This window comes from Zootoca vivipara, chromosome 1 (genome assembly GCF_965207765.1).
Source record: "Zootoca vivipara chromosome 1, rZooViv2.hap1.1, whole genome shotgun sequence".
Lineage (NCBI taxonomy): Eukaryota > Metazoa > Chordata > Lepidosauria > Squamata > Lacertidae > Zootoca > Zootoca vivipara.
The window spans coordinates 57,467,396-57,479,508 of record NC_142582.1 but is presented as its reverse complement, the minus strand read 5'-3'; the positions used below and the strand labels follow the sequence as shown (position 1 = coordinate 57,479,508).

Genomic DNA, 12,113 nt, shown 5'->3' with positions numbered 1-12,113 from the left:
CAAGCTGCGGGAAAGAATTTTTATACCTCACCTTGGGAAGGGTACTTCTGGTTCATATTACTACAGCACAGCTTTTCCAGAGAGAAATTGATAGGCAAGTTTTAGGGCAAGTGGGAGAGAACTGCATCTCTATGCATCTGAATTCCAGGATGCTCTGATGCGGTCCTGTTTCCCCCCCACCGCCACCCATAGTTTTCTGCTCACCCTCTCACAGCTGTTCTCCTATTGGCACTGTACAAAATATTGATCTCCTTAACTTTCTTGAATTGCACTCACTGTTTTGTTGACTTTGGGTTCAGGCTGAAAACTTGGCAGTATTGAGAGTTGCAGAAGGGAAAGCCTTTGAAAGTATGTACACTCTCAAACTATGTCAACCAAGCTTCTCTGTGGATGTCCTTCATAATTTGAAAGTGGCTCCAAATGTAAACATCCATGGTCCTATAACACACCATGACTGAGTGATACTGCTAATATATTGGAGTTGCTATACTCTTTTGGTTCTCAAATATTGTAAGGCCCTTGCAATGTTGTGAGGAAATGGGGTGAAAAATATATCTATGAATATGCTGTCATCTGGCTTCCTTTCAGACCATTTACATCAAAATAATTTTAATTAATTAACTTCTTGTTTTGTTTTTTACAGTAAAAAGTAAATTGCCTTCCGATGAGTCACAGCCCCACAGCAGTGCTATTGGGCCTGTCATTGGTATCATTCTTACGCTTTTCGTTATGGGATCAATGTACTTCGTTTGCCAGCGAGTGGTATGCCAGCGCTATGCTGGACCCAATGGACCTTTCCCACATGAATACGTCAGTGGCACTCCTCATGTCCCCTTAAATTTTATCGCTCCAGGGAGTTCTCAGCATGGCACATTCACTGGTAAGGATGGTAACTTCCCTGCACCTCATTGTTATTTTCCTTGTTCACCCACCCCCACCCAACATTGGCTTTGCAATGTGTCAAATAACAATTGAATGATGCTGCATGATCGTCATAGTATTGTGCCCCTTTTGTTATATTGGAGTACATTAGCTATTGCGCATGTTACAGGGACCTGTCTCGCATCATCCAGAAGTCAGGCATTTAGTGTCATTGGTGATGTTGGCATACCCCGCAGCAGATGCGCATGGTGTGCGCACATCACCTGGTCCCAGACCCCTCGATTGCAGGGGCAAGCCGGTGCTCTTTGATTCCAGCGATGCCAAAGCAAGTGAGGATGGTGTGGAGTAGGGTTGTGGCCTGAGGAGAGGAGGTGTGGCCTGGGAAGCATCCTGAGGACCAGATAGCCCAGAGGACCACCTACAGGCCTGAGGTTCGCTGCCCCAGGCTTAGGGCATTCTCCGATAGTCCATTACATAAAAATAGAAATGGAGCTTTGTAGTAAAACAGGCACCTGCAACCTCTGGCCCACGGAGGCCATTTATCCGGCCCACAGGCCGCCCGTGAACCAAAACGCCCGCTCGGTAAGTCCCCCGCACGCTGCGTTAAACCGGCGCGGCACGGGGACTCGCCGAGCAGCATTGGAAATCGCATCTGCGCAGCCGCAGAAGCAATTTCTGGCACTGCAGACATTTTGGAAATGGGCAACCAGCACCAGAAATCGCTTCTGCGCCTGTGCGGAACATGTCCGGCCCACGGACAATAGTCCGTGGGAATCCTCCGGCCCACGGGCAGAAAAGGTTGCCGACGCCTGTAGTAAAAGGAGAAGAGTGTTGCACAACATTTGTATAGGAAGGATCTCAAGGACTGCTTTGATTTATCTGTGTAGAAGAGCTAGACAAGTTGACCTTCATTCCATTTTCCACCCTTACATCCGTATAGGCATCTCTTGTGGAAAATCTATGATCAGCTCCATGAGCCTGATGGGGGGAAGTAGCGGTGCCCCTCTTTATGACAGAAACCACGTGACCGGGGCCTCCTCTAGTAGCTCATCCAGCACTAAAGCCACCTTCTATCCACAGGTAAGGTTTGAAAATGCTATGTTTCCCGTTTTGTGCCCCTATCTCCACATTTATGACTCAGAAATAAGCATCTAATAATAATAATAATAATAATACCCTTCCAAGTTGCTGGCTATGAGTTGCAGGCCAGCCTAATGCCCTCTGAAGGTGTCTGGCATTCTCTTCTTCAGTTCACTGAGCAATAATGAGGCTTTTCTCTTCAGAAAAAAATCCCAGAGAAGTCAGGATGATCACTGAGCCTGGTAATGAGTAAACGGAGTGTTAGATTTTGTAGCACACATTTTTTTATTCAGATAATGACCTTTGAGAACATTCCTCTGAGTGTCTGCGGTTTTGAATCTCCCCCACCCCCTACCTAAGTGTAATCATTCTGTTCCTTGTGAACTTTCTGAGGTTGCTGACCTAGTAAGGCAGTTATCAGCACAGTGTCGTCCCACAGGCGTGTGCCAAAGTGAGAACACACACACACACACACACACAGAGAGAGAGAGAGAGAGAGAGAGAGAGAGAGAGAGAGAGAGAGAGAGAGAGAGACTGGTCAGAGATGATGGGGAATCTCAGAAGTCAAACATTTCTCCTGCTGTTTATTTGCATTGTTTTTTGTCTTGGATCTCTGTGAACTGACCCAAATCCTCTGAATCCTCTTCTCATAAATGAAAAAAACACCCATTGTTATATGGAGAAAGCAAGAGGGTGGGAGAAACGACTGTGATGAATCCAAGAGAGAGCAGACTTGACTGGTTGGGCCAGCACAGTCAATTGATTCTGTTGTATGTTTCAGAAGCGTCGTAAGGGGACTGCCCCGCCCCACAAATCCTCAGTCAGCTGTGCTCTTGTCCCAGCTATTCATGGCAACTCAGGGTCAAACTGGACGTTACAAACTGCTTCTTAATTCTGCTGCTGGCTCTTGTGACCTTGAGCAAGTCAATCCAAGTCACTCTTGTCAAAGCTAGGGTGGACTGAGTGACGTTTTGACATTTTCCTGCTGGGCAGAAGCAATGGATGGCAAGTGGCCAAACTCTTCTTTCTTCCCTTTATATATGAGGAAAGCAATGACTGAAGGCTACCTTTTTATGATCATCCAAAGGAAGAGCAGGACAAACTCTTACAATTTGTTAAAGTTAAAAATTAAAAAAAAACTTTTTAAAAGCAGTTTTAGGATGCAAATGCCTTTAGATTTATAAGAGAGAAATTTGAGAAAGCAAATGAAGTATGCATGTATGACTCTGGCAAACAAATGAGCTAAAGAACAGAAGAAAATACCATTTTAAAACAGGAAGGGTATGACCATACTAATCCCTTTAAGAAATTTCAGCCACAATTTTCATTTTAAAAAGCTACAATATATGGCTAAGACCAGTTGGAAATGAAAAGGATAGAGGGATGCTTAAATAGACCAGGTAATTGTTAAAATTTGTAAAAAGATGTATTGATCAATCAGAATTTCCAGCAACCTATGAAGAAGTCCAAAATATAACCAAAACAATAAAAAATAGCAGTTCATAAGGAATGGACAGTTTCAAAACCACTTGCTCTGCATACAGAAGGTTCAAAGTTAAATGCATTGTTTTTCCAGTTAACAAAATGTTTCTTTGAGACCCAGGGAACTGCTGCCAGGGAAGGTAAGCAGTTTACTAGTCAATCTATTAGCAACAAAGTTAGTGGTTTCTAGGACAATACATGTTTAAGTTTACAGTCAGAAACAACTGGTGCATGTTAATAACATGGTTCTGTTATTCTAATAAGAAGTAAGGATTTAGAGCAGACTCATACAACCTTTGTACTCCTGTTATCAAGGCTACACAAGGCAACTTTGTGAAAAACAGTTTTTGCAAACCTTTGTACACAAGAGCCAGAGTGATTTCTGTTGACAGCATGCTTTGGACAAAGAAAAATACTTATTTTATCCTTTCACAGATTCTGAACCCACCGCCTTCACCAGCCACGGATCGCTCCCTCTATAACACAGAAATGTTCTATTCTTCAAACATTCCTTCAACAACAAGATCTTACAGGTAAACTCTCCTTTGATTCTTCATAGCAAGGTGATGTCAGTGAACCAGAATGAACTTCCTTAAAGTTCAGCCTTCAAAAGCTTGAAAGGCTCTTCCCTCATTCTACTCTCATCTACTCTTATGTTTAACATGAATCACCTTTTGTTATAGTACTGTATTGAATTTATTTCTCTTTCTCTAATGCATATGCCTTAGCTGTCACCTTAGTACATTTTAATTGTCAGGACCCCAGAATTGGAATCTAGGCCTGTTTACAGGTATACTGAAAACAGGCTACCAAGAATTCAGTGTTTTAGCCTTGGCCTGGCTATGCCCACAACTCTGCCCTTAGAAGTGAGTAACATCCTTTCCAACAGGGGTGCCAACTTTAATAAAATACTGTGGGAGCCCAGGTAAGCCCTGCCCCACATAATCGATCACATGATGCAGTGCACACACACCATTTGAATGGGAATGCCCATCAACTTTGTGGGGCCGAAGCTCCCACAGCCCCTAGGAGTTGGCTCTGATGTTTCCATGATCTGCACTAGGGCTTCTCAAACTTTCTCTCGCAGCATGGCAAAGTCAAGAGCAGTGGTGGGGCGAAGTAGGCAAACCACAGTTTATTTCTAACTATGGCAATGTGACTTGAAAATCAGGCGACTCTAAAATGCAAATAAAACCTACTATCACAGCTGCCTCCTTCAGCTGACCATATTGATGCAGAAAAAGAGGAATAACTCCTTTTCCTGTTATGGAGCATATTTTTTTACCATGCAACTAACTTTAATTTTCTGTTTCAGGCCCTATCTTATACGGGGGATAGCTCCACCAACTACTCCGTGCAGCACTGATGTCTGTGACAGTGACTACACCACGAGCCGGTGGAAAGCCAATAAATACTACATAGACCTAAATTCAGACTCAGACCCTTATCCCCCTCCTCCTACCCCTCGCAGCCAGTACATGTCAGCGGAAGAGAGCTGCCCGCCGTCTCCCGCCACAGAGCGAAGTTACTTCCACCTCTACCCGCCTCCCCCGTCCCCTTGTACAGACTCTTCTTGATTTCAGCAGAAGGAACTTATCTTTTTCCTGTAAATATATTTTAAATATGAACACAGATTTTTAAATATATATTTTATGATCTAAAAAATGGGGTGGGAACTTTTAAAATGTGAATAAAAATGGGTGGGGCCAGGGCTGTGAAAATTGTACAGCGGAATAATATTTATAAGTTGTGTTTTGTTTTTTTTAATTTAATATCCATTCTTTTTGTGCCATATTTTGCCTTTGCATTGAAGTCACAAAATTAAATCGACCTCCAAAGGAGGTGGGAAATGGGGCGTAGATACCTGGAGCTTTTGAAATTGCCGTTTTGATTCAGTAAAGGGGAATGTACAAGGGGCGGCTGGGGTGTGTGTGTGTGTCAAGTAACAAAAAAGAAGGAGTAAAGATACTGTGTGAATGAATGGCAAAGTTGTGTGAAAAATACATCCGGGATATTTTTATTTTTTATTTACTTGATCATAGGTAATTAACCACAAAAAACATACTTTTCTTTGGGGATGCTGCATTCCAAAAGAAAACGAGAAGAAGAAGAAGAAAAGTCTGTCCCCCTGTTTTTATTCCATCATTTGCTTTCCAGAGAAAGCTGTCCAGGGGTCAAAGTGGAATTCTGAAACGCTCTCTCACTTTATACATTGCAAACCACTTTTCGCTGGGATGAAATAAGCATGCAGCCAGCCCACTGGACACCGTTGTGCTGCACAAAGTCCTGTCAGGGTTCTGAGAACTTGAGTGTCATTTTGGGGGGGGGTAAAGGAAACTGCTTTAATGAGAAGAAGTCCTGAGTTCGGCTTTGCAGTTGCCAGGAAGGCATGTGGCTAAGAGACGTATAATAGAAATGGAAATGGAAAATCCAAAAAGTGATACCACTATCTGTTACCATGCTCATCTAAAAGGTCACAATGCGCCAGCTTCTGAGAGATTTCTCTTCTACCCCCACCCCGGCCCACTTTTTTTTTTCTCCCAGTGAGTTTTTGCACGAAAATTCCAAGCTTTTATAAAAGAATTTATTTCCAAAATTATGACAGACATACTTAGTTGATTTTTTTATTAAAAAACGCAGCGATTTAAAAAACTCCAGTTCATTGAGCAACAGATTTATGTAATTGTGTGCGGATTAATGAATATCAGATACATTTTCTTCTGTCATATGCAGGAAGGGGTACCTTTTCTGGAATGATGCCTGTCGTAAAAATCAGGATGCATCATCTATAAAGAGCATGTACACATTTTCCAGAAATATTGCTTTTGTTCACCTGCAGACTTACTCAGGTTTAGTTGACTAATCTGTTGAAACTCATGTGCTTCATCTAGCTTCATTTGCATCAAGAGGTGCATGTCTGTAGTACATTTTTGCTTGAATGGGCTTCTTCTCATCACTTTGCAATACAGATCTGTCCTTTATTTGAAACTGAATAAGCAAGCCTCCTCTTGACATTCGGCTCTCCCACACCTGCTGAATCAGGGCACATTTCAAATCTGTTTTTGCGCTTAGGAAGAGAGCAGCACTTCTTGTGCTATCTGCCTCTAGGTTTGCCTTTTTCAGTGTTCAGACTGTACAGAATGTTTGGAAACTTAAGTTTTGTGAGGGCTACAATGTGAACAAGTAATGATAAGGAAAGGAAAGAAAGAACTAAAATTACAATATGTTTTCACAGCTGCAGAACAGCAGGTGCAGCAGACTTTTGAACAGCCTTAATGGCACTGACAAGGATGAAAAATGTTCCTTTTTGAACTCATAGCTGATTTTTTTGCAAATATTTTTTGGCTGAGCATGATGTGAAATTCCTGCAAACCCTCACCACTATTTCCTATTTTACTGAGCGGGTGGAGTTTGACATTGGATGTTTATCTTACCATTCCTTTCCTTAAATCTGTGCTTCCTAAGCATTTGGACCTATGCTTGGATTCGGCGGGACGGGGTGGGGTGTGTCCCTCAAGAAATTATCCTTTCCTTCTCTTGCAAAGTTTCAGCATGGTGGATGGAGAACTATATTTGCAAATACTAACTCCACAAATACTGCAAATGTCTGTGGATACCGCAAAATCAGTATCCTACTCCTATAAACTGTAAGGTGCCGTAGACATGAGGGTTCTAGCAACTTCCAGCACAGGCTCTGCTCGCAGTAAGGCATGTAGTTGGCTCTGGTCAAAGTCATTCATAACAGCATCTTAACTTGTTAAGTATTCTCAACAAATCCCTGATTAATGATGTAAACTGAGAAGCAGGAAAGAAAGGCCATATCCAATTGTCTCATATCCAACTAAATTATAAGCAAAACATGCATGTATATTTTATGGTTGAGAGATTTCCACCCCGTTGTTTGACTTCAGCATAACTGTGTTTAAACTTTCATGTGGCATTTGTAAAGAGGCTGCTATTTTAACTCTTAACATTGCAGGCCTAATTTATGGTTGTCTTGCAAGTGACACTGAACGTTAAAAGACAGACATTTCAATAAACTGCTGATTTCAAAAGAAAGAAAATAAATCCACAAATTATTGGGGATGTTCCCCTACATTTTCGGAAACTCGTTATTGTGCAGTGAGCAGAACAGAGAACCATAAGCAGATGGGAAATAGCTACTGTTGCTCTTAGTGAAGGCCAGTCCTATACTGTAGTAGTTTCTGCACGTGCATGAGATTTTGTAAACTTGCACAAACAGAACACCATCTTTGGATTTGGCTTCATTTTTTCACAAGGGTGAGATGTAAAATGCATTTGCATCCAGCCCATGGTCTTCACAGAACAAGAGAAAATATTATGTTAGGTTTTCTTGACCAAAGCTGTATTGCTTGAGTTACAGCCCATTGATTTCAACAAGTCTGTTTAAGAATTTGCAGGATTGTGGTTACTAAATTTTGGTATGAAATGCTGCAACGTTTTCAAAGAATCAAATGGTATCATTGCAGAGAAGTGCACACCACACTTTCATCACTTGGGGTCACCTTTCCGTCTAGTATATCCAAGGAAATGTGATTCCCCTCCCCTCTTTCACAAACCCCCACTAATGGAGAGTTAGAATTTGTGATGAGTGCAGAAGTCTTTCATTTCGCATGTTCTGAGCCTCATATTGGTCAGTTTCATTGGATAACCCTGGGCTCTTGTCTTCTGAGAAGAAATGTCTTTGCTTTATAGTTTGCCTGTAATTGACATACTTTGAGCCAGCAGAGCCATCAAGTGCATTTCCAGTAAATGAACAGCATGAAAGCGTTTGTTGTGCAGCCCTGAATTTTAATTTTTAAATATATACTCGTCAGTACTGTGGGTTAGGCTAGAATTCATTTCCTTATTTGACATAGGTCTCGGGGCAACACACTGCGGCACAGAGGAACATGTGACACACGAAGTCAAACAATCAATTTTGGACAAACATTCAATTTTTTATAAAAAAAATGAATTTGAAACTAAGTACTGAAACACCTAATTGCAGAAATGGCAAGATAATTTGAACTCAAGAACAGATTTATTTATTTATTTTTGGTGGGAGGGGATGGCTTTGCCTTGTGCTATCAAACAAGATGATCCATGTGGATTGATTTCACTGTAAGTTTTCAGCTTTGCACATTAAAACCTAAGAAGCAGCACATTCTTTTCAGACCATGTTGGTACAACCATGTCCAGACATAGCCATCTTATGATACTTCCCTGCAACGGGGTCACTGGCTGTGTGTGGCATTCTTTCACCCAAGAACACTTGTCCAAATTTCTTTTGAGGTGGTTGGTGGAAGCTCAATGGCGCAAGCCTCTTTTTCACAAAGTAGTTTCTGATTCTTAAAAGCTCTCAAATCTGTTGCCTACCGATAGATGCACTAACCACATGTCCTAATCCAGCCTAGAAGTCAATTAGTCTTGACAAGCAGCCTGGCATACACACGTGCCTTTTTTTATTTTAAGAGGAAAAAGTATATCTAAAAGCTAGCATAGTTCACCCTTGCACCTGAAAAGAAACTATTGAAAAAATAAAGCATAATTTTCTGCAAGTAAGTCCGACTGAGTTCATTGGGGCTTACTCGCAAGGAAGTGGATATAGGATTGCAGCCTAAGGCCAGGAGCCATTTCCCCCAGAGATCCCCTGTGGTTAACTTTTTCAATGTGTGTCTGCATGTGTGCTTGTGTGCTGTGGAAAGAAGGGTGTAAGGTCGAGCTTAATTGTAAAATATGATCTGTGGAAAATACGTTGTAAATAATGTAATTTGAAGTATTTTGCAATTGGAAACAGAACAGTTGTGGATTTAAATAAATAAATAAACCTATTGGCCTGGAACAAAATGAAGCAAGAAATAAAATAGAAATGGGGCAAGCCAGTTGCAACCTAGAGATCCCCCCCACCCGATTCTGCTTGCTTCATTAGGTGCCACAGCAACTTCTACCTCTTCTGTTTCCTGCCTCTTTCTGCCATGCAATACACCTGGTGCTGTGCCCATTTCAATAGGCACATCAGGGAGATGACAGAACCATGGGGAGAAAGGGACCAGGAGAAGCAGCTGCCGCCACATTGCACACTGCAGTGAGAATCTTAGAGGTGGAATGGGGCATTTCTGGGTTGCAACTGGGCAACTCTAGGGAAGACATCTTAGAAGAGGGGGGTAATGCTTTGCTGTTACACATGAAATTCACAGGGCATTTTAAACAGAAATGAAACCCAGGCTGCTTTCTGTATTGTATCTAAATATTTCTTGCAATTGCTGCTAATGTAAATGGACATGAATATATACAAATATTGCCAAGAATGGTTATAATAGACTCACGCCAATCTTTTTTATATTTATATTGTAAAATGTACTCAGCAAACAGCCTAAATATTTTAGATTTATACCTGTATCCATTTTGTAGACACAATTTGTCATACACGGGGGAAAGTGCCTTTGGTATTTTTCAGCAGCCTAGCATATTGACTTGGGCAGATTGTAACAAAGCCTTAAACAGCAAGTTGCCTCTTACTCATTGTGTTCCACTCGTTAATTTTTCAGCATGCATCGTGCTGCAAAAATGTATTAATGCTCAAGTCATTCCAAACAAAGGCATCTGTAAGATGGTGGAATTAAGTTTATTTGGACATCGTTAATGCAACATCACTAAAAGTTGGTGTGATTTGTGGCAAACACTTCAAAGTATCCTGTGGGGGAGTTTTGCTCTATTTCAAGGGAACTTCCACTAACCAACATGTATCCCCATTTCCTGGGAGTCCTAGTGTTCATATTTTTACTGGTTATGCTCTCAGTATAAAATTGTACGTGACTTTTTGTTTTTTGTATGCGATTGCTGCAAAGTACCAATTATGAAGTTAGATTAACATGTTCCTCACAAGGTCTGGCATTCATGTTACTACTAATTTTTTAAATAACACTAGGTTAAAGTTCTTTGCATTGCCAGCAGAAGAGTTATTAAAATCGTTGTTTATAGAATGTGGCGTTCTATAAAGAGGACTGGTTGAAAGTACCCTTTTAACTGCACATACCGTACACACCCACACTTTGGTATGCAAGCAACAAAACAGAGCAAAGTCCAGTTGGGCTGGATTGTGTCGTAAAATTGAACATACAGTAAGCAACCTTGACCCTGCAACTTATCATTGTTCCATATCACCAATGCTAAGTGTTGCTTCAAGTTTCTGGCTTCATATATAAATAAACATAAGTTAATTCTCTACATTTTGTATTATAGATTTTGTTGGCATTGTTTTGTAATTCAAACTGGAGAGGATTGTTTGACACCTCCCTGCATAAATGATTTTTCATGTAATACTGTTGAGAGTGGGTTTTTCTTCCCTCCTGGTGTTAAACTTTCAAAAGAAATCAGTGCATGTTACATCGTATTTTATTTGCTGCATTTTCCCCAGTGCATATTGGTTTTATTCTTTTTGAAGTTTATAGACTGAATCCCCACCCTTCCATAATGCATTAATGTTGGTGAACACATTTTGCATGAACCGTTTTAAAGTTGTGTTGAAGTTTGCGGTGGTGTTGTCAACCTTCCCCCCTTTTTTTGTAATCACTGAAAACTCCTTTCCAGGAAATTTCATAGATTTAAGTTTACGGGGCAGCAATATATAATTAAGTTTTGCTTCATTCTTGCTAATTTATGACTACACCAACAAGCTGCTGCCTTACATTAGGGCTCATAATTAGTTTGTATCATTTCAAAACACAAAGTTTCTCCAAAAGAGTTTGTTTGCACAGCATTCATATTGAAGCCGCCTTATTTCTGCTCTTTCCAACTGGATAGGAGTTCAGCTGTTGGAAATGGCAATTCCAGATGAGACACGTTGTGCAAACATATGAGCATGGATTGTACACATATTTGTGCATTTGATTGGACACACACAAAGTGAATGTGTTGAACAATTGAAAACAGAAAATGGACACATCTGGGATGGGGCTCAAGGCTAACCTTGCCAGCTGGCGGCTTCTCCCTGTCCAAATAATCATACAGGCAGATTTGTGAAACTGAGCAGAACAAACCAGAGATAAATAACAGCACGCCCAGAAATCCTCTCTTTCTCTTCTTTGTTTCACAAAAAGGCATGGTAAAATCCTTGTACTGTACTCTGGTTTGCAGCACTTGACAGCTTACAGTGAGATGTCCTTGTGCTCACTATGGGAGTCCTAGAAGAAGAGTTGAGGAAGTGGTTTCTTGGCATATAATAAAACCAAAAGATGGCAAAGTTCTCCCTGACAAAATGTTTTTTCTCAGCAGTTGGGTAGAGCATTTCTATCCCAATATGCAACTTCTGTTTTATGCAGTTTCCTCCTTTCTGTGGCTGGCTTTTCACACACTCACCAAGCTTTTCTAACCCTTTCAGTACCCCTTTGCACCTCACATGCTGAAGTACATCTGCAGCCCTGGGTATCTTAAGGGTGTCTTAGCCTTTGGTCTTCCAAGTTGGGGAGCAGACAGCAGAGCAGCCAAGCTGACTCTCGTGACCAGACCCATGGGCCTTCCTGGTCACATCATAAATCCCACAAACCACTGCTACTTCTGGCACTTGCATCTTCCGTGCTCTAAAGCATCTTGAGCTTGGCTGCTTAGGCACAGCAGGATGCTGGCTGAAGCAAAAGGTTCTTAAAAGGGCAAAAGGTTCTTTTAAA

General features: G+C 41.3%; 1 protein-coding gene across 2 annotated transcripts in view; it reads left to right on the top strand.

Annotated features, from left to right (window-relative positions):
- Positions 1-10,767, top strand: part of LRP5 (LDL receptor related protein 5) — a 126,778-nt gene extending 116,011 nt beyond the window's left edge. For both annotated transcript variants that reach the window (XM_035130368.3, XM_088665658.1), the window contains exons 20-23: positions 644-880; positions 1,823-1,962; positions 3,880-3,977; positions 4,760-10,767. In XM_035130368.3, the coding sequence (XP_034986259.1) occupies positions 644-880; positions 1,823-1,962; positions 3,880-3,977; positions 4,760-5,021 (737 nt within the window). In that variant the 3' untranslated portion in view covers positions 5,022-10,767. The remainder of the gene's footprint in view (positions 1-643; positions 881-1,822; positions 1,963-3,879; positions 3,978-4,759) is intronic.
- Positions 10,768-12,113: the final 1,346 nt, after the last annotated feature.